General features: G+C 43.4%; 2 protein-coding genes across 7 annotated transcripts in view; both read right to left on the reverse strand.

Annotated features, from left to right (window-relative positions):
• MAP2K6 (mitogen-activated protein kinase kinase 6) overlaps positions 1 to 23,235 on the reverse strand; it is a 1,063,669-nt gene that overhangs the window by 318,835 nt on the left and 721,599 nt on the right. The window lies entirely within an intron of this gene.
• The window catches only part of LOC121921512 (ABC-type organic anion transporter ABCA8-like), a 102,535-nt gene continuing 86,555 nt past the window's right edge, over positions 7,256 to 23,235 (reverse strand). For 3 of the 6 annotated variants that reach the window (XM_042449692.1, XM_042449691.1, XM_042449694.1), the window contains 10 exons: positions 20,742 to 20,833; positions 18,783 to 18,955; positions 18,168 to 18,243; positions 16,321 to 16,415; positions 14,564 to 14,683; positions 12,850 to 12,990; positions 12,545 to 12,624; positions 9,827 to 9,882; positions 8,978 to 9,185; positions 7,256 to 8,799 (listed from right to left, as the gene is read on the reverse strand). In XM_042449692.1, the coding sequence (XP_042305626.1) occupies positions 8,762 to 8,799; positions 8,978 to 9,185; positions 9,827 to 9,882; positions 12,545 to 12,624; positions 12,850 to 12,990; positions 14,564 to 14,683; positions 16,321 to 16,415; positions 18,168 to 18,243; positions 18,783 to 18,955; positions 20,742 to 20,833 (1,079 nt within the window). In that variant the 3' untranslated portion in view covers positions 7,256 to 8,761. Of the gene's footprint in view, positions 8,800 to 8,977; positions 9,186 to 9,826; positions 9,883 to 12,544; positions 12,625 to 12,849; positions 12,991 to 14,563; positions 14,684 to 16,320; positions 16,416 to 18,167; positions 18,244 to 18,782; positions 18,956 to 20,741; positions 20,834 to 23,235 lie in introns of those variants that run through there. The other 3 variants (XM_042449693.1, XR_006101961.1, XR_006101962.1) reach the window with 3 other exon arrangements.

Here is a 23,235-nt window from a genome sequence, read left to right on the forward strand (position 1 = left end):
CCCGGCTAACTTCAGCCATTGCCCTAGGGAAAGTCTGGGAGGTCCGTCCCCGCTCGTCATCGCTCCCTCTGGCCGCGCCATCTGCGTCGTCGTCCCAGGCCAGCGTTTCAAGTGTGTTCTCTGTCCCGGCCGGGACACGGTCTTCGACCACCTCCGATGTGACCCGTGGTCCCCCGAGACCCAGTGTCACCGACGAACCCTCCAAGTGCCCCCAGAAGACCTCGGGGACTGAGGGTTTGGAGCCCAGGGAGAGATCCGGGAGGAAGCCATCCCCGGAGGGCTTGCGCTCGAGAGAGCATGTGGAGGCGGAGGTCCAGATCGCTTCGCCTCCATCCTCCAAGGCGTCGTCGAAGGCATATCAACACGCATCCAAGTTGCCCGAGACGGGGGCATCTTCCTCGGAGAAGGCGGCGCGATCGGATAAGTCTAAGCCGGCCAGGACCCATTCCAAGGGACCCGCTGCCCTACAGGACTTGCCGGACAACCCCTTCTTCCCCCCCGAGGACCAGACGGTGACGCCGACATCTTCTAAGAAGAGGCGTCATAAGGAGGTGACAGAGGCAGCTCCACCTAAGAAGTCCAAGTCTAAGGGCCATACTGGGTCAGAGCGCCCGGCCAAGTCCAAGGAGCGTACTTCACACAAGCAACGCTCCCCGTCCAAAAGGGCCTCGGTGATGGTCCCCTCGCGCCCGGAGACCTCTGCCTCTGCGCATGCGGCTACCGTGCTGACCACACCGCTACCGCCGTCACAGGATCTGGCCACCGCCATTGAGCCAACCTCCCCTCAGAGGGAGCCGTCTCCTCTCTCCTTCCACTCGGGCACGGAGAATGCGGAGGGAGCTGATCCTGGCTCTGACATGGATGAGCCGCAGGAGCCAGAGACTGACATGTTCTTCGATACCGAGACCCAGAGGTACTACATGTCAGTCCCGAAGGAGACAGCCTTCAGGGAATTCACCAGGCTTAATTTACGCCCAGCAGTTGCCCAGGTAGATGAACCACCGTCTTCCCATGTGGGTGCTTCGACTTCGGTACCTCGCCGCCCGCCTTCTGAGCCACGGACCCCTCGGATCCCAGCCCGCACTCCAACTCGAGCCAAGGTCGCGGACATCCCTTTGACTCTGACTCCGACCAGGATCCCTTGCCTCCATCGAGGGAACCGTCTGAAGGAGAAGAAGACGAAGACCCATCTGAGCCGGCCTCGCCCCAAGGGATGCATCATCCGGGCTCGTCGTCTCCAACTGATGATGTCCGCTCCTTCAGCGAGCACATCATTAAGATGTGCCAGACCCTGGACATCGAGCTCTCCCCCTGAGGAGGAGGCTCGTGATCCGGTGGAGCGCCGGGTCCTCGGCCGTGTCCCCACTCCACCCTGCATCCCGATGTTGCCCTCTCTGCAGTCCATTGTTCAGAGGTCATGGGATGCCCCGACTTCGCTCGCCGCGTCCTCCAGGAAGGTGGAGATGCTTTACCGAATCTCCCCACCGGCCTGCCCGTGGTTGGTCGATCATCCTAAGCAGAATTCGGTGATCGTGGAGGGGGCACAACAGACCTTTGTGCCGAAGCAAGCGACGTCCCCGGCAGACCGAGAAGCCAAGAAGATCGATGGCCTAGCTAAAAAGGCCTATTCATCTGCGGCCCTCACCGTCAAGGCCATAAACTACAACGCCTGTATGGGGGCCTACATTCAGGCTTTGATGGAGGGGATTTCGCCCATCATCCCTGACGTCCCAGACGAGGTCCAATGCCGCTTGGTTGAGATCCGCAATGAGGCCCACTCGATCGGGAGCTGGATCATCACCGCCACCAGAAATTTCGCCGACTGCGCGGGTCGAGGCATGGCAGCATCGTTGGCTCTGCGCCGACATGCCTGGCTGAGGGGGTCTGACCTCAACGCCAACGTCAAATCGGCAATTGAGGACATGCCTCTGGACGGTACCGGCCTCTTCCACGCCGACACTGACGAGCGTCTGAACCGCAAGTTCAGAATGAAGGCTGCAGCCAGGAAACACGGGATGTCATCGACCCCCATTTCGCCCTTCAGAAGGAGGCACCGTCCTTGGCCACCGCAAGGTCAGTCCCAAGGTACCTTCTCTCATGATCGACAGCCTCAGCAGCAGGGCTCACAGAGGCGCCGTTACCCCTCGCAGTCTTCCTCCTCCTCTGGCCGCCGGAATTTCCCGCCTCAGTACCGCAAGTCCCGCGGCAGGACACCGACCAGGGGAAGAAGAGAGCCTGAAGGGACGCAGCGCACTTCGTTTTCCCTGTGCCCTTATTCTTTCTGGACATCCTGAGGCCTTTTGTTAACACCTGGGCCTCAATAACATCGGACTCATGGGTTCTCAACATCGTCCGTAGGGGATATGCCCTCTCGAGTTCCAGGAGCTCCCGCCAACTGGAGCCTTTATGTCCACTCCCCCCTCGGACACCCTTCTCGACGAAGTGCGCGCTTTACTGGAAAAAGGGGCAATCTCCCCTTTACCTCCCAGCCAATGTTCTAAGGTTTTTTTCTCTAGGTACTTCACGGTACCTAAGGCTGACGGAGGCATCAGGCCCATCCTGGACTTGAGACAATTGAACTTGTTCCTTGAATACCATCGCTTTCGAATGGTAACCTTGGCTTCCATTCTCCCTCTCCTCCATCAGGGCCTGTGGTTTGCAACCGTCGACCTGAAGGACGCCTACTTCCACATCGGGATCCGGGAGTCTCACCGCAGATTCCTCGCCTTCGCTGTGGGCTCCGACGCGTACCACTACAACGTCCTTCCTTTCGGCCTTGCCACGGCACCAAGAGTCTTCACGAAGTGCATGGCACCGGTGGTGGCTTACCTTCATCAAAAAGGATTTATGGTCTTCCCGTATCTGGACGACTGGCTGTTCGCTGCCAAATCCCAGAGAGAACTGCAGGAGGCACTCTCATTCGCCTTACACCTTTTAGACTCCCTCGGTCTGGTCATCAACCGAGAAAAGTCTCACTTCACACCGTCCAGACAGGTCAAGTTCATCGGGGCCATTCTCGACTCCGACACATGCTCCGCATTTCTCCCTCCAGACCGTTTCCAGGCGCTGACGACATTGATCAGGCCCTGCATCTCCCACAGAAGGGTGAGGGCCAGGGACGTCCAAGTCGCCCTGGGCCACATGGCATCGACGACGTTCGTCACACCATGGTCAAGACTCCACCTTCGGCCTCTACAGTCCTGGTTCCTCTCGGCCTTCTCCCCGATGGAAGATCTCCCTTCCAAGTGGCTCACGGTGCCAAGACCTGTAGCCGCTTCCCTCAGATGGTGGTTGGACTGCCGCAACGTGTGCATCGGAATGCCCTTTCATCAGCCCCAGCCCCAGCTGACCCTGACAACAGATGCTTCCCTGGAGGGATGGGGCGCCCACCTCCTCGACCTGGTCATCAAGGACAGGTGGTCTGCTCAAGACAAGCTTCTCCACATCAACGCTCTGGAGATGCTGGCAGTAGAAAAGGCACTGAGGGCGTTCGAATCAGTTGTCACAGACAAGGTGGTCCTCCTGAGAACGGACAACACCACCGTGATGTACTACATCAACAAACAAGTCCAGGACCCTGCTCGACCTCACTCTCCGCATTTGGGATTGGTGCATCCAGAGACGCGTCCTCCTCCAAGCGATTCATCTTCCCGGGGAGGACAACGAGCTGGCGGATCGCCTCAGCAGATCCCCCTCAGTGTGCCACAAATGGAGGCTCCATCCCGAGACGGTCAGCGACCTCTTCGACCGGTGGGGAAATCCCCGGATCGACCTCTTCGCGACCAGGTGGAACAGCCACTGTCCCCAGTTCTGCTCCAGGAAGCGAATGGACGGATCCCTCGGAGACGCGTTCGCTTTCCTCTGGACGAGGGAGCTCCTCTACGCCTTCCCTCCGTTCCCTCTCATCATCAGGGTGGTGTCCAAGATGACAACGGACCGCTCGCATGCGATCCTGATCACCCCGTGGTGGCCGAGACAGCCGTGGTTTGCATCCCTTCTCCACCTCTCCAGGAGATGCTTCCTCCGCCTCGACCCTCGCCCAGACCTACTGTCGATCCAGGACGGACGGATTCTCCATCCAGACATCGAGAGCCTGCCGCTGGTAGCCTGGAGGATTCAGCCCTGACTGCCCTACCGGAGGCAGTGAGGTCGGTGGTCCTGGCTGCAAGGAAACCTTCCACCCAGCGGTCCTATGCCCTGAAATGGAGAAGGTTTGCCTCTTTCCTTGATCAAAAGGGCTTGTCTCCTGCTCAGGTGTCCACTCCAGTGGTGCTGGAGTTTTTGATGGCGCTTTTGGATGAGGGGCTGTACCTCGCATCCATTAAGTGCTATTTGTCTGCCATTTGTGCCAAGTACCAGTTCGGGGGGAGGGTTTCCTTTTTCAGGGACCCCTTGGTGAAGGGGTTCCTTAAGGGATGTGCCAATTTGCATCCTCCTGTGTCGGTACCGGCACCGGCTTGGAGCCTGGACACGGTGCTTTCGGCTCTTCAATCTGATAGGGTAAAAAGGAGGCTAAATTAAGGACTAAAGGTAATAAATTATAACTAGAAGCCATTGACAATTCAAAGTTGCTATGTGACAAGAAATTGCCAAACCTAACTGTAAGAGATGTGTGACAAGAGATAACCAAAATTGCATAGGTAGTATACTGGACATTCGCTGTACGGGAAATTTCTGTCCTGCGGTTAGACTAACGGGAAATATATAGGGGAGGGGGACAAGGGGGCTACATGTTAACTTGCTAGCTTGCTGATGCTACACTAAGGATTGCAAATATAGACTTGCTTAGGTTGCTAGCTTAAGTTGCAGAAACTAAGAATGAGACATGGTGTAATTGTCTGGTCAAACTGAACACTTGTGACAGCTTGTGGTTTCTGTGGTTTCTGTGTATAAAGGAGAGCCACCAGCCTACCTCCAACACTGGCTCTTCTTGAAGTGATTCAAAGGGTCAGTCTCTTTGCTATAGCAAATAAACAGCATATCTGAGCTACCGAACTTCTGGCTGTTGTCTCCGTCATTGTAAGTTTACTAATAATTGATCCCTGCCGTAACAAATCCAAGCCCTTTGAACCCATGGCCACAGCGGACTTGAGACTATTGACTTGGAAAACCACTTTTCTGGTGGCCATCACCTCTGCCTGCCGTGCGGGCGAACTTTGCGCCTTGCGAAGGGACCAGCCCCTCTTGAGGTTCCACAAGGACAAAGTGGTCCTCAGGACAGACATTACTTTCTTGCCTAAGGTTGTGTCCGCTTTCCACATGTGCCAGGACATTGTGTTACCGACCCTCGCTTCCAACCCGACTTCGGAGGCGGAGCGGAGCCTGCACTCTCTTGACGTCAGGAGAGCGCTGGCGTTTTACCTGGACAGAACTGCTGCCTCCAGTCGGTCCGAGAGACTTTTCCAGTGCTACTCGGAGCCGAAGAAAGGGTTGCCTGTATCGGCGCAGAGGTTCTCCAAATGGGTGGCCGGTACCATCCACCTCTGCTATGAACTGTTAGGCAAGCCTCTCCCTGGCAGGGTTCGGTCCCACTCCACAAGGGCAATGTCAGCGTCCTCTGCATTCCTGTCGGGGATCCCCTTGGAGGATGTCTGCAAGGCTGCTGTCTGGTCCCAACCTCTAACCTTTATTAAGCATTATAGGTTGGACACCAGAGCCATCCGAGACGCAGCTTTCGGGAGGGCTGTGTTGGTTTCAGGGTTGCATTGATTGCACTACTGATGCTTTGTGTTTCAGCACTTATGTACATATGCTACTGTTTACATTCTGTTGAATGTTGGTTTGCACAATTTCTATGGGACTGGTCTTGCACGACCTCTTGTTCCCTTCTCAGGTTTAGCAATGTTATTGCTATGTTTGATCTGTGCATGAACAAAAAGACTGACTCTTTTTATGGTTCCAGGTGTTTATTGTTGCAATAAATATACCTTTTGTTTACCATAGCTTTGGTTTCAGGACACTCCCTCCGCCGCTTGTCAGTCTAAACCTATTTGTATGATTCGCAGAGACCATGAAGAAGAAGGACAGGTTGCTTACCTGTAATGGTATTTCTTCGAGTGGTCATCTGCGAATACATACAAATCCCACCCGTCCGTCCCCTCAGTGTCCTGCTCTTATTGGCTCTCTTCCATCGCCTGCTTGGCGGAAAAATTGCGGAACTGGGGAAAAGAGCGGGAAGGCAGGGGCCTTATAACGGGTGGGTGGAGTTACCGCCAAAAAGTTTCTATATGTTGCAAAGTAAACTTTGCCCAGTGATTCCAGTAGGTTCCGAACAGCACTGCGCAGGTGCAGTAAAACCCATTTGTATGTATTCGCAGATGACCACTCGAAGAAATACCGTTACAGGTAAGCAACCTGTCCATCTCAGACTGCCTAGTTGATCCATCTTTTATTTCTGAGTATATTAAGTAATCACATTTTGAGCAAACGAAAGCACTCAGCTTGTCCACATGGACAAGAAAGGAATTCACCCGCTTTTGAACCTCAGCTGTTACAGCAAGGCTGAAACAGAGTGAAACCAGAATGAAGCCATGCTTCCAGATGAAAAACTGGAGCAAAATAATGCCTTTTTGTTCCACTCTAATGCTGAAAATATACATTATCAAAATAGCATATAAACAGCACAACACAAGTACAGGAAGGTGCAGGCAGCTTATGGAAGCTGCCTGGAATATGTGCCCTCGTTCTGGTGAGACACAGCCACCGGCACCATTGCTCACCTTACTTTTTATCTTTCTTGTTGAGTATACAGATAAATGAGTGGCAAGATGCACAAACGACCTATTACACCAGCAAGCTGTCACACGCACCATGAAGTGAAATTATGACAAACACAGCAGGTCACCAATAATGAAATGGTTGCTCTCAATATAATCTAATATACAAGATTTAGAGCAGGAGATTTATATGATTTAGGGTAGAGAGTCATCTCTGAACCAAACCCCTTGCTAAACCCTAGTCTATCTGTATCTCAGACAAAATGGAGGTTTTGGTATCATTTGATTTAAAAAAAAATACAAATAAATAATATGTAAACCACAGCAAAGTTGCTCTGGAGCAACAAAAAGTCCTACATTCTTGGCAATGAACTGGGTGGTGTTGGTATTAATATGTATAGTTGTGCCTTCTTCTGAGTGGAAGGAGATAATCCAGGTGAGGAGGCCCCCCTCCATGGCAGGAAGAATGAAAATTCAGAATCAGAAGCAATGGAAATTTTTAGGAAAGGATTCTGTTTAAAGGAAGAAGCACTAAACAGTTGTATTTTCAAGAGTATATCATTTATTGTTCAAAAGACAAGATATGCAGTTCATATTGCTAATACTGTCCTTAGTTGCTATTGCACTTACTGTGTGATGATGGCAATCTACAAAAGTATTGTAATATTTCAACTCAGTATTGAGATTAACTGATAATTCTTAGTAGTGTGGGTTTGGAGGCAAATTTTAAGAATTTTGGAAGAATAATAATTGAGTGTACCTCAATTGATTGTGGATGCCATGAAAGGAAAACACTTGTTGATCGGGTTGTAATCTCTTATTCTTGTTTTATTTTTACTGCCAGAAAAGGAAATGATGCTTGTGAGATTGTCTGTTTCAGCTATCAAACTAACCTGATTGTTCTTGGGCACCTTGACTTGGAGATGGGAAAGAGCTCTTTTGCTTCCGGCAGCAGCATGTTTTGAACTGCTGCTGGGCACCAGCAGCACTAGTAGTTGTAGAGTTGCCAGATTGGATATGTGATGGGGCTCTTGTAACTTTAATCCCAAACAGACTGAGAAGCAGGGCAAGATATCATAACATCCCATCATGTTAGATTAAGGTACCTGTCTTCCCTTACTTTTCAAACTGAAACTTTCAGATGCAGTCATTCTCTCCCAAGGTGGCCTTTTCCTCTCTGCTGGAGAGCAGGAGGAGAGGGCAGAGAAGTGCCAAGTGTTGCTGATGCCTGGATGCTCTTTCTCCCACTTTCCTCTGGAGAAGCAAGAGTGTGTTGCGAGGGAACAGCTGCAGCTGAAAGACTGAGCTTGAAGGTAGAGGAAGTTAGGTTCCTTTTGTCCTTCTTGAGTGGGTTTTGTGGTACCTCAACCTTCTTTTCAATCTGTGTGTAAAGTTACAAAAGCCCCGTTCTGTAGCCAACCTGACAACCCCACTTCTGGCAAGCATATGATTAAAAACATTGTACCATGTCTTTTGGTTTCTTTCAATTGTATGTGCAGAAGACTATTTCTTTAGGTCACACAATTAAGCAACTTTTTCCCACTACAGTGTTGCTGTTCTTGCCTGTCTGAAAAAAAAAACTGATCCATTTTTTAACTCAGGTTATATTAGTATTATTAGAACAAAGTAAGGTACTTCACATTTCAAATTTATGACAATAGCACCATTTAAATGTTAAGCTGTGAATAATACATTTTAAGATATTCATGAATTTAACCCCACCACCACTCCAATTCAATTTCCTTCTTTGAAACAAAACAACAAGAACAACAACAAACATAAAAAGCACTTTGTTCTGATGAGATCAAAGTGTCTCTGAATATTACACATGTACATTACGAATAAAGTGGGAGGTAGCATACAGAGGAATATGCATCAACTATATTGCCCTTTCCCCAAGGGGCTTCCAATATAAGATACAAACCAGATGCGACCTTACTGAGAAACAAACTGCTTTCTGTGAATGGACTAAGTTGTTACTAACTTAGAGATCAGCCTCCTGTAGATGCTTCCATTCAAAAGTTGTATCCAGGACTGTATCAGCATTATCTCGCTCTTGTTCCTTGCAAACTTCTAGGAAAACCTAAACAGTATCATAAAACTTTAGTTCATCAGGAAAATGACAAAAAGTTACTACATGTATTTTAAGAGGAGTTTTTAGCTGGAGGTATGGGCCATTCTACAACAAAATTAGATTGTGGGATAGATGAACTTTTTTTTTTAAATGGTGATGTACCTCCAAAATGCTGGCTGCTACTTACTCAAATTCTGTAACTGACAGTTGTGATCCATGATGTACACTTGAACATCTGACCAAATGGCCCCACTTGACAAAAATAAGGAAAGCTGCCCAAGCTTTCCAAAGCTTCTGTTAGATTTAAAAAAAAAAAAAAAGCCAAGCTCTTCTGGAGTAGGGAGAGATTCTTCTACGGCAATGCAAGGAAAAGGCATGGCCCTTTCTACTTTGTCCTTTTAAAGAATCACACAAAGACAGTCTATTAAGTCTTAAAAATCATAGAGGGAAGGTCCTCTACTAGTCTGTATAGGAACCGGAGAAATGTGCTGCAAGAGCAGCATCCAAGGAAAAAGAAGACAACTTCCATCCTGTGCTCTGAATGAGTCATAAAGGTGGGCCACACACAAACCTAGACTCTACCCTCAAGATTGGCTTAATTTTCTCATTAATGAAATGACCCCATTACATTTGTTGTAGAAAAGTACACTCCTGCTGTGGAAAAAACTCAATCCATCTCTTCCAGATTTGTTATAGGGATATCCCTTCCCTTTTTATTCAAGTAGGCTCCCGGTTTTCCCTGTAATAGAGCAACATCACTACAGTTCATTCAGTTGGGGGAGGGATGGAGGATCCAGGAAAGCAGGCAATTCTTTTCCCACTCATATTTTAATTTTAGCAAGGAAGAATTTGTGGGCTTCTAATTTTGATGCTTGGATTAGCTTTCTCCCTCTTCCCAGTTCTTTTCTGAGTCTAGCTCATGAGAACTTTACTAGCATTTTTTTAAAAAAATTAACATTGCTAGCATTTCTAAATATGTAATGTCTGTGTTTTCTTGCTACAAATCCCACCATGTAATTATATTTAAAGAGATTACCTGCTCCAAAGTGTTCAAAGAAAAGCTGTATTCTTCAAGATTGAAGCTCTGTTTAGCTGTGTGGTTACAAAGTTAAACCGATTATGTTCTGTTGACTTAGGATTCATTCAGATGATATTTTCTCTCACCTTGGTGATGGTACATGATTATGCCCTTTATGGTTATGCATCCATGCCTTATTCACCTTCCTCTGCCTCCAGTAACCCCACATGATTATATGGAAGCTTAATATTTCAAGGAGTAACTATTATGTGCATGCCATACCCACTTCCTTAATGTGTTGTATTCCATTAATTTTAAAAAGTGTTACTACAGCCAAAGGATGACAAGCAGGTAGGAACCTAAAGAGTCGAGCAGCAGGTGATCTAGCACCTACGTAAACATTATTTACCCTCTATTTTACTGATCAGCAGAAATTGCTCTAGTGAAGAAATGTCCATTGTATATAATTCCGAGGGGAAAATTGTTAAGAAGGTTATTGGAAATGAATACCTCTTTGAATGGGTTATCAGTGGAATACCTATTGGAAGATCGGAACCCACATATAACCAAGTTAATGGCCAATTTTCTGGTGGAGGCAACAAGACTATGGCTTAAATTTGAATAACAATCCTGAGGTTTTATTTTTATTTATTTATTTATTTTTATTGCAATTTTTATTGTAAATGCATGTTGTTTTTCTATGCCTAATAAAGGTTGACTGACTGACTGACTGAAGAAATGTAATATATGTAGCCATCAGACATACACAAATGCCTCCCCAACAGTTGGGTTACTGCAGTAAAACATAAACAGTATCATAAACCCTCAAGGGATAATTTCATTTGGGTCAGATTAATGTCCCGCTAGGAAAATGCTTCCAAAGCTGAGGTACACCCATTCCTGCAAATATGACTTTTAGCAGTCAGCAACACAATTAAAGATGCCACCAGATGGTTGCTCAAAGTATGGAGATCAGAATCCTCTTAGGAAGTTACAAATGCACAACCCTGAGTTACACATTCATTATTGATTAATATTCACAATCCCTGTGCATGCCCTAGTTCAGGGGATATACATAGATGTGAAAGTCCTCCAGTTGCAGCTACTGTAATTGACAGGTATCCATTCCCCTACTGCTCAAGAAGTAGCTGACTGACATTTCCACCTCTTTTGCACAAGAGATCATCAGTGCAAGGGGGAATGGTGACCTCTGCCTGTTACAATGGAGATCTCTCATGTCCTTTTTATCTCATTCTCATGATGGAGCAGAGAAATCTTGGTGGGGGGATCAGTGATTTCTAGAGAAGGTTTTTATGAAAGTTCTTCACGTCCCTAATAAAGACATCCTGGAACAGGGTTGGCCAGGCATGTAGTCTGTCTTCTTGTACTCACTTGGGTTGCTGGACCATTTGCACTGCCATAGAGACAAGACTGCCAACACAAATTTCCCTTTCAGATATCCAGGGAGATCCATGCCTTTCAATGAAGGATGGTAGTCAGAAGCTACAGAACTACAGCTAAGTGGGCTCCAGATTCACTACAACCCACCAGGGTCTCTGATTGTGTATCCTAATCTGATCAAGTACCCAGCCAATGTGATAGCTGAAGGTTGGTGTTTCATTGTGAGATCTCACTTTGTTACCCCCGCTCCATTTCCATAGAGGAAGAGGAAAAAGAAACAAAGGAAAGAGACAGTAGCCTCCCAACTGGACTTAAACCTCTTCATATTTAATAGGATGTATTTCACAAGTACAAGGTATTGGTTATCACCTTTAAAGCCCTAAATGGCTTGGGTCCAAGCTATCTCCAGGACCACCTTCTCCCCTACAATCCTCCCCATGCACTCCACTCCTCTGGGAGAGGCCTACTTCAGCCACAAAAATCTAGGCTTTCGACTACCTCCCAGAGGGCATTTTCCATCGTTGCCCCCAGACTGTGGAACGGCCTGCCGGATGAGATCCATCTACTTACATCCTTAGACAGCTTTGAAAAGGCTGTTAAGACGGATCTCTTCCGGCAGGCCTTCCCGGAATAGAGAACCCAGCCTTAGAAAAAACGTCTGAGAAAGATACTGCTGCTCCCACTGGTTGTTTGTTGGTATGATGTTGTTGACCTTCTGGTCAGTTTCTAACTTGTTTGTTTGTTTGTTTGTTGTTTTTTGTTCTGCTTTTTTTTTAAATATTGCATTGAATTTAATACTTTTTTAAGGAGGGGAGGGTACCAGGGATTTTATATGTTTTGTATTTTTAACTTTGTTAGCTGCCCCGATTGTTCTCAGAGGGGCGGGATACAAATAAATTTTATTATTATTATTATTATTATTATTATTATTATTATCATCATCATCATCATCATCACAAGATGGCAATGGCAAACCACCTCTAAGTATTCCTTGTCTAAGAAAAACCTTATGAAATTCATGGGAACTCGGTTAACAGGCGACTTGAAGGCGCATGCGCGCGCGCACACACACACACACAATTATATAGGACATCTAAGTTGTAGCATAATCTTTCATTGACTTTCATTAGTCTACTTCACACTTATCACACAGGAGGCAAGCATCCTCCTCCCGTGATTAAATCACCATTAAATCCTGTTAATAGCACAATTGTAGTGAGGTCTGTGTGATAATCTTTACAGTTAGTTTCAAGGGTGCTATAAGATTCCTTTGCTTACTGATATTCCAGACTAACAAGGCTAGGTCTCTAAACTGGACATCTGTTTAAGACGTACCTTCCTCTAGCATGGAGAATGCTTTGGAGAGAGGCAGTGCATCTTCCATTGGGACCTTGTAGACCAATAAAGTAGATATTCTAAGAGGAGAAATAAAAAAAAAACAGATGCTAAATATAGCTGCACTCCAGAAGAGTGTAGGCAGAGTAACCATAATGGCATGCCCAGTGCCTTGTTTTAAATATCAAGTCTAGTGACACACTTATTTTAAAAAGACTCCGCATGACCAATACTGGCTGTTCAGCTCATTTTTGTTTGTTTATAGCCCATCACAAGTTTTAACCCAAACTACAGACAGACTTTACCTTTCTTGGCGAGCTGCGTGTGGGAAGATCTGGAGAATCTGAGTATTCAGAAACTCTCCTTCTTCGACTCCTCTTACTTTTATTTGCAGCAAATAATTTTTGCCAAATTTGCTTTTCAGATACTGGATAGATCCAAGACACCTGCAGAAGAATACAGCAGAAGGTCACAAACTGTAATGAGTGCAGAGGTTCTATAGTTAACCCAAGCTCAGGGAAGTGGAAAATGTGATAGAATGGATAGCTCCCAGAATCCCTCACTGCTGACCTAATGAAAGGTGCAATCTAACAGCATCTAAAGACCCACAATTCCCACAGTTGTCCTAGACACTACTGCAGGTTTTCACTACTCAGGCTGAGAAATTACCACCTAAAGCCTAAAATGTATTATCTGAGGGTTCTTCTGCTCCTGTTATTAAGTAAAGCTGGCCAATTTGGCTTTTATTGATATCCCCACAAAAAGTCCACAACCTAAAATTATCTCTATTCTCTCTGTTATCCAGCAATACAGGAGACACTGCACTTCACCCAAAATGGGGGTTCAGGGTTTACAGGTGGCTTTTATACATCACAAGTGGAGAACCAATCTTTTCTGCCTTTTCCGCTATCATCATTCATAGAAATGACTTAAAATGGAACTTAAAACCACCACATCTCTTTTGAGAGCCTAATTTGAATATCTGCTCTCCTCACCATTTCATTTCTACATGGATACCTTGCAGATAGAATGACTTCAGCACCAAAAAGACCTTTCCTCCACCCTCTCCACACATTTGAAAAATATCTGATAAAAAGAACTGGAGGGCTTAAAACAAAAACATGTGTCTTTCATTTGGTTTAACAAAGGCCGGCATGTTATCAACCACATACTGGGATTCTTTTTAAAGCTACTGACAGAAATATAAGCTGGTTTGTTAATTGTTAAAGTATCATTAATTATTGGAAGGATGCACTATGTTTGAAGGCCATCACTACAACACTGACCTAAACAGGCACCCCTTGATAAAACAATCCCACCAAAATACTACAAGAAGCAGCATAAAAATGAAGTGTGATGGACAAAAGACTATAGAGCCACATGGCTACCCTATAATTGTATATCATTAGAGTATTAGTCTTCAAGCAGAAGAGGCAGGTATGCACCTCATAACAAAGGGAGATGCATGCTTAAATGCATCTGGGGAAGGCAGCTGCAGAGACTTGCTGGAGCATGGATGAAGGCTGAAGTAACTTTTTAAAAATCCATATTCCTTGACATATTCTAAATGTATCTTATATCTAGCTTATGCCACTCCTTCTCCTTGATAGGGCTATAAATAATTTCTGATTTCACTCTAACAGACAAAAACAAATTAAAATGTTTTTTCTCCTCTGGATAAAATGCTAGAATCACACACACACATTTTCAGTATTTTGTATTTGGGGAACTGAAGGACGCTTTTGTACAAAATATATGGTCTTTTGTGCAAAATGCATATTCTTGCATGCCAAATGTTGTTCACTGCATAGGAACATTGTCTGAACCTCCCTAATATGATTTCTATTCTGGAAGGCATAGAAATCAGTAATCCATATAGAAACAACATAGACAGTTATCCTCCAAAACAGGAGTGGGAAGTGTATGGAATTTAAGGAATCCTTTGTCTTGTCAGCAGAGTACATTGTCTATCCATGTTATCCTATTATGCAAGGAAATAACATTCATGAGGAAGCCCACCTGAGCTGTCCAGATACCATGATAGCTACTCGGTCACACACTGCCTCAGCTTCTTCCATGTGGTGAGTTGTCAAGATGGCACCCTGGTCCTGGTCCTTCAAAACAGAGTGAATTGCTTTCCTGCAAACAAACAAGATTTACTACAGTGGAGAAATTGCTAGCATTTTGTTTGATCCTGCTTTAGTTGATCGATAGAGCTTTAATATTTCATATAGTTTTAGTTACATATGAACAAATATTTTTATAATTTGTCTATTTTTTCATCTTGGCTATATGGCAGCCAGACTGATGATAGGTATATCCAGAAGTGATCACATTAAACTGATCTTAAAATCACTCCACTGGATACCAATTAGTTTTTGGCCAAAGTACAAAGTGCTGGCTATTATCTTTAAAGCCCTATATGGTTTGGATCCAGGCTACCTACATGATTGTGTATATGGTATGGCAATTTAAAGGTATAATTTTAATTTTGCTATGTCACAGTTATTACATTCAGTGGTATATAGAAATTATGATTTGCAAAGTAACATTAGTACAAAATGTGGCATGGGCCTTGAGGAGTGGCAAGAAAGAAACTATTATTGATTATTGATGATGATGACAATGCTGATGATGCTGATGATGATTTTCTTTTCATGTTTTTTTTCTAAATATGGAGGATTTTTGTTGCCAATTCAGTTGCTTGAGTTAAAAATTAATGAATACATAGTGTGTTTAAAAAAAAAAAGCCCAAGGAAAGCCAAGGTAGTAGGAAATCATACAAGTGCTCTTATAGCCTTCTCTGTCAGACAGCAGTGGTGCCAATAACAAACTACAATTCCCCAAATTCCATAGCATTGAGCCATGGCAGTTAAAGTGGTGTCTAACTGTATTATTTCTGTAGTGCAGATGCAGCCTTAGGCCTGCACAATCTTCTCAAGGAAAAGAACCAGAAGAGACACATCTCCTCATCCCTCAGAATCTGCATTTGCTCAGGTGATCTTGATGTAGACTCTCTATAATAAATAGTTGGAGGATCATATAAATGAGGATGAATAAGTACATATATGTGCATGTACATATGTATATTAACATATTTATATCCTGTCCTAGATCCCAAAATATCTTCACCCACACAAATTGATATATAAAAATCTTCTTCTATCATGCATGGCAGGGGTGGCAAGACTGCTGTGTGTGTTGAGACAATTGCCCTCTTTGGTGCAAAGGGACACTATTGCATAGAACTTTATGAGGCTGACTTATGTAAATGAACGCAGATTTGCAGATCTTAACGTGCCTAAAAGCAAATTTCAGAGGCAGGACATTATTGAAGATAGTTGAGACATCATTATAAACATTGTCTCACACTAACATTTTCCAAGATTTATCTTTATCCCCCCCCCCCACCACCACCCCCAAATTGGAAAATCTGCACCTGTGCTCTGTGGGCTGCACTGATGATGACAGAGGCCCAGTTCATTGAGAATAAGGCATTCACTTTGCAAGCGAAGCGGATCTCTTGAAAGAACTGTGATGCGGCAGTGCTACTAATAATCCATTGTCTATGTGAAAGCAAGTTACTGTATCTAATATCATGAGATGGGCCAACACCATGTCTATATGATTGCATGCTATGGAGATTATGGGAGAAAAAGGTTTTCATGCAGAGATGGGAGTTTTAGGGGAGTAACAGGGGGCTTAGAATCTGGTGTTCCATTACAAGTGTACATCTAGAAGCCTATTTGTTTATAACCAACATAGGCACTACTCACCACACTTGGCGTTTTCCTTTGGGATCCATTCCTGTAGTTGGTTCATCAAACAGTATCACAGTAGGACTGCCCAGCATGCTCAGAGCAAAGCATAACTAAAAGGAAAGAAAATATATTCTGTCTTTGAGAAGAAATTGTATAAACTGAATAAACTGGTGAATTTGTCCTGGAAGCACTGACTCCCCCCCCCAACCCCCGCCCCCCAATTCTCTCATCCATCCAACTTTAAAGCAGTGAACTTTAGTCCTCTGGGTGTTTTGGACTTCAGATCCCAGAAGCCCCAGCCAATGTGGCCAACAGTATGGAATTCTGGGATCTGATGTCCAAAACATCTGGAGCACAAAAGTATGGGGACCATTGCTTTAAAGTGAGCACAAACAGTTAAGCCTGTTGAAATTTGTAAGCTCTTTGGCATTGTTTTTCTTTGCTTCATCCTTTAGATCCTTTGTTAATTAAATGAGGCCTTGCCATTGAACAACAGACCAACACAGAGATTAACATGTAAATCACTTCCTCTCAACCAAGGGTCACACAGTACATATATACCCCACTCACTTCCATACCAGCATTCTCTGAAGATGCCAGACACAAATGCTGGTGAAATATCAGGAATAAATTCCTCCAGAACACAGCCACAAAAAACTATAGATCATTTGTGTTCAAACAGAATAAAAATAAACCTCAAAAAAGAAAGAACAGATGGGGGACGTCTTCTAAATATCTGATGAAATGGGTTAAAATCTATGAAAGCTCCTGCTAAAATAAACTAGTGAATCTCAAAGGTGCTGACCCCTTCATTCAGTCAGCCATCCTTTTTATTATTTTATATGGAAACAGCATAGCTATTTCCTTGTAAATATTTCTAAATATAGTGAATTGTTTGAGGTTTCATTGAATATATGCCAGATAATTCCAGAATGAACAGGATGTATAACCAAAACAGGGCAATTAAATGTCTAAGAAAAACTTCCGATCCCTACTGCCTTAACAGTTAGACACAGCTTGGAATAGGAGATAATCTGCTCAAAACTAAGTCTATTTTAGAGATGTAAATATATGATTTGAATTTATTTAGACAGTACTCTGCAGTATTCCATGATTTTCCGCCTATATTCAAAACCACAAAAATTCAAGAAACTCATAAAACAGGTTTATATCAAAGTAAGAAGAATACTACATGACTTATAAAGTAGGTGTAATGCAAGGTACACAACCGTTCCCAGCTCTAGGTTTCCAGTTATCTGTAGTTGCTACCACAGTGCAGAATTAATGCAGTTTCACATTACTTTAACTTTCATGGCTTCATCCTGTGGAATTCTGGAATTCGTATTATGTTGTAGCACCAGATCTATCTGACAGAGAAGGTTAAATTTATAAACTATAAATCCTAGGATTGCCTATGATGGAGCCATGAAAGTTAAAGCAGTGTCTAACTGCATTCGTTCTGCTGTGTAGGCACAGCCTGTGATATAGCTGCTTATGCCAAGAAGCCAGCATGGTTTTGTGGTTTGAGCATTGGACTATGTAGTGCAGTGGTTTTAGCACTGGGTTTGAATCCCTGCTCAGACATGGATGACCTTAGGGTGACCTTAGACAAGTCACAGTCTCTCGGTTTCAGAGGGAGGCACTGGCAAAACCCCTTCTTAACAAATCTTGTGATAGACTTGCCTTAGGATCGCCATAAGTAAGAAACAACTTGGAGGTACACAGCAACAACAATGTCAACATCACTGGCTTCTTGGCATTTGTATAAGCCAACTTACAACAACATTGTTGCTAACATTGGCGGTAACAGGCATCTGTAATACCTGGATAGTTGTTCAAGATGAAAGAAACACAGAACTTACTTTTCTGACTAATCCAGCAGGCAGTGTCTTAATGGTCTTTTTAAAATGCTCTTGGAGTTCTAGAGCTTGAGCTATTCTGAAAGAAAAGTACAGTTTTTGGTTTTGTTAACAGGAGCCCTGGTGGCGCAGTGGTTAAATGCCTGTACTGCAGCCATTCACTCAAAACCACAAGGTTGCGAGTTCAAGACCAGCAAAAGGGCCCAAGCTCGACTCAGGCTTGCATTCTTCCGAGGTCGCTAAAATGACTGTTGGGGGCAAATTAGCTTACTTGCTAATTAGCTTACTTGCTGTTCACCGCTATGATCTTTGGAATAGCGGTATATAAATAAAATAAATTAATTAATTTAATTTATTTATTCTGCAGCTGATATGTTCTGCATGACAAGTGTAAAATCAAAATAGAGCAGGAGAATTTCAGGGGTGCTACTATAATACTGGAAAAATATGCTCCACATTTTGTGTTAAAAAAAGTAATAATTTCTTTTTATTGTCTTCTACCCAACAACAACAACAAAAACCCCCCGAAAAGAACCAGGTTGGAGAGGCTGCAAAATACTGAAAGTATTGAAAGGTAGTTTTTATTCTTAGAAGATGTCAATTTTTGTCTGCCTGTACCGATCAATAGCAGCAGCTGCTGCATCTTTCCTTATCCCTTTGATAGATGCATAAATCTCCAGATGTTCTTTCACCGTCAAGTTGGACCAGAGGGCATTCTCCTGAGGACAGTAGCCAAGAAAGCCACCAGTGTTTTCTTCCATTGTAGCTGCACTGGCTCCTTTGATCAGCACCTGTTCAGAATACCTGGTATTGTGACCACACTTAATAGTGTTCATTGTAAACATGTCTCTTACAATACAAAGGATTTCACAAGGAGGAGATGTAATTAATGAAAGGTATCCTTCCATATTATCATATAATACAGTTGGTCCAGAGGCCCATACAAAGACCTTAGAAAGTACAGATTTGGCCCTAGGGCTTCAGGTACCCAATTCCTGGTACGGTCAGAATAGTTTTAAAGTGTTGACCTGAGTATATTGTTGTGTATATTTGAAAGCCAAAAAAGAAACAAGAGACACATCTCAAGAGCTGAAAACATTGTTTATTAGTAGAAAAGCCAAGTGTTTTAGCCTATTTTAGTCTTAATGTCTTCTTCATGAAGACATGGCTAAATCCTATTATATTTGTGCATTCCCTATAGCCTGGACATCTCTACTTAATATTAAACTTTCTGTTATTTATACAAGTGTCACAAGAACAGACATTGTTAAAAAGAGCCTATGAATCATTCTGTTTTTTGGGGGGAAAGGTAGTAGGATAATAAGAACAGGTAAATGAAAGTTGTAAAAGTACGTATAGTGGTGGGATCAATTATGTGATTGTTAAGATGATGTATTTATGAAACTCAACTGCATAAAGAGAATAAACTTTCATAAAAAGGAAAAAAATTAAACTCCAGAAATTCTGAACCTGGAACTCTCAAACCATTTACTGAACTAATGAAGACATGCAAGCAAAGGGTGATGGATTTTCATATGTTGTGAACAAGTAGTAGAAAAATATAGATCGCATTCAAAGGCATGTAGATATTTCTTGACTAAAGGGACTGTCTGAAAACCCTGAAAAGCTTTACAAGAGCAGGAGGTGATCAAGATCATCATTCTGGCCTCTATAGACCAAAGATTTTAAATTTAAAATCCACTCCAGCTCTTTTTGTAATGTTCTACTTGATGTACCAAGGAAGCATTTGTTTTATTATTTCTTCTACTACAGAATGCTCTCCTATTTGTTTCTTAAGATGTCTAGTTGTTGTTATCACAAAAATAATAAAACAACTATTGCAGCTGCTAAAATGATGCAAATATGTCTTTGTTGGCTGGTGTGGTCTGTAAATGCAGTCATCTTGGAAGTGTACCTGCAATAGATACAATGGCCATAGCTGCAATAGATACAATGGCCATATCATAGATGATATCCTCTGGGCCTAGTTAGAGTGTTTTGTGATGTGTTTTGTGATGTGCTTTACCTCCTTGAATGAGCACCTTAATGCTGTTGGTTCACTTAAACAAGATCTGGGGCTTGTTCTAACAACCCAAACTATGTGTAGAACTAAATACCAATTTTTCTTTATGAAACCCTTTAAACTATTACAGCTTGATTAAAGATATTACTACATAGAATCATAGAATCATAGAGTTGGAAGAGATGCCAAGGGCCATCCAGTCCAACCCCATTCTGCCATGCAGGAAATCTAAATCAAAGCATCCCTGACAGATGGCTGTCCAGCCTCTGTTTAAAGACCTACAGTTTATGCTGGACTGAGTTCTGAAAATTATACACTTTGTACAGGCTCTGAGACATTACTATTGTGTGGATGTCCTCTATCTGTTAGTTCTGTCAATATAAAAGCTTCATTTCTGAAGTCATTTTCACAGGAACAGTTACATATTAATCTAAGGAATGGTCCATGGGGGATTTATACCTGTTTTATGTGTGAAAGCAACTGCTTGCCCAATGTAAGAATGATTTCAGAAATAGCTTTGAAAATAATTTCTCTTTTAAAGTAGCTACACTTACCTGTCCAGCAGTTGGATTTGTGTCTCCTGTTATCACACTAATTGTTGTACTTTTACCAGCTCCATTGGGTCCCAGGAGCCCTAAAACCTCTCCTAGAATAAACAAACAAATATCAGTTATTTTTACTAAAGATACTAGCATACCATACTATAACAAATCAAAGAAATGCTGGTATTAAAACAGATTTGCCAATAAGTGTAAGAAACATTGCAGTATTGAGATATTTGATCAGATACTCCACTGATTACTAGACACACACTGGATGAGGGCCAATAAACTGATGGAGAATCACAACAAGACAAAAATTATATGGGGGTGTGGGCCTTGAGTACAGGAACTGATGATAAAGAGAGTTCCCTCTTCTCCAGTATGTATATAATTTGGAGATGGTCTTGGATACACTATTCTCCTTGGAGATCAAGTGATGTCTATCATAGGGAGTGCCAATTATCATCTTTATCTCAAAGAATCATAGAGCTGGAAGAGACTTCAATGGCCATCAGGTCCAACCGTCTGCCATGCAGGAAGATACAAACAAAGCAGCCCTGACAGATGACCATTCAGCCTCTAAAAAAGAAAACTCCACCACACTCTGAGGCAGCATATTCCACTGTCAGATAATTCTGTCAGGAAGTTCTTCCTAATGTTGGGTTGGAATCTCTTTTCTTATACTTTGAAATTGTTACTCTGTGTCCTATTCTCTGGAATTGCAGAAAACGAATTTGCTCAGTCTTCAAATATTTAAACAGGACAATCATATTACCTCTTAACTTTCTCTTCTCCAGGCTAAGCATACTCAGCTCCCTAAGCCACTCCTCATAGGGCATGGCTTCCAGACCATTCACAATTTTAGTTGCCCTCCTCTGGATGTGCTCCAACCTTTTTGAATTGTGGTACCTAGAATTAGACTCAATATTCCAGTTCTGGCATGCTTAGAGCACCTTTCCCAGAACAAGAGCACTAGAGGAGGATGCGGTGATGCAGCCCACACAGGGTGACACCACAGAGAAAGGAAGGGGAAAGTGTGTCACATGGCTTTGCTATGGTGTCAACAATCTTCTTATGAGGAGACCCCTGCCACTGTGGTGAAAGACAAGTCCAAGTGTGCCACTGCAGAGGTCTCCTTGCAAGGAGGCCTCTGGCACTGCAGTGAAGGAGAAAGGGTGAGTATGCCCTTTGGCCATGCCCCCTGCAGCTCCTCCACTGCGTGACACCAGGGGTGGGGACATCATTGAACAAGAGTAGTCTGACCGCTGAAATCTGGTCCATTCAGTGATAACTTTGATTAGGCTTACTACAATAGAGTTTATGTGGAGATAATCTTGTGCTTAAGTGGCCAAGATAGTGAGAAGCCAAGCTGTGAACAATCTAGAGAGCTTTAAAATAAGCCATTAAGACGGATCTCTTCCGGCAAACCTTCCCGGAATAAAATGCTCGGCCACAAATAAGACTTCCCATTCAGTAAACTCTGCCCATGATGATTTTTATGTAGCATAGTCGGTTTTAATGTGTAGTTTTTAATCTTACATTGTTTAATCTTGTTTTAAGGGGGGGTATTATGTATATATGGATATATTTTAACCTGTTGTACACCGCTTTGATTGCCTGGCAAAAAGCGGCATAGAAATAAAAATGTATTTATTATTTTATTACATTGATAATGTGAAGCAACTGCAGTCATGCCTATTAGCTACTGGGGCAAGTCCAGGATCTTCTGAACTCTTTGGGAATAGGTGACCTGGCAGATCTCCAGTACAGAGCTATGTGATTTGTTCAGATATTGAAGGAGATTGTGCTAGTTGTTCCATGACATGCAGATTGCAATCTGGTGACAACACAAAAGCAAGCCATCTCCACTGTCATACCCTCCTTTTGGAAAGCCCATCCACCTAATCTGCACTTGATAAAGACCTACCTTTTCCTTCTTGACTTTCCTAGTTGTTCAGGCCACAATTCACTGCTAGCCTTGACTTTAAACAGCTTAGCTGCTTATACTTTGAAGTCGTCCTAATTTGAACTGATTTTAATGTATTAAATTTTGCTGTTTTGTATACTTTGAAATATTGTTTTAGGTTTGGTTAGCAGTATATGAACTGGTTCAATAAACAAGTTAATAGTTGACTGGATCCAGCCATATGATTAATGTTTAGAGTTCATGATACGGTCACAATGAAATGTTACCTCACCCTAAGGAAGTGGAAGAGAAGTACAGTGGACTCTTGGTATCCCCTGGAGTCTTGTTCCAGGATGGATACCTAAATCTATGGATGCCCAAGTCCCATTATATACAATGGCACAGTAAAATGATATCTCTTCTATAAAATGGCAAAATCATGATTGACACCAAATTAGGGGGAATAGCTAATACCCCAGAGCACAGGATGAAGATTCAAAATGACCTGAATAGACTAGAAAGCTGGGCCAAAGCTAACAAAATGAAATTCAACACAGAGAAATGTAAGGTATTGCACTTAGGGCGGAAAAATAAAATGCA

The sequence above is a fragment of the Sceloporus undulatus genome, chromosome 2 (genome assembly GCF_019175285.1).
Source record: "Sceloporus undulatus isolate JIND9_A2432 ecotype Alabama chromosome 2, SceUnd_v1.1, whole genome shotgun sequence".
Classification (NCBI taxonomy): Eukaryota; Metazoa; Chordata; class Lepidosauria; order Squamata; family Phrynosomatidae; genus Sceloporus; species Sceloporus undulatus.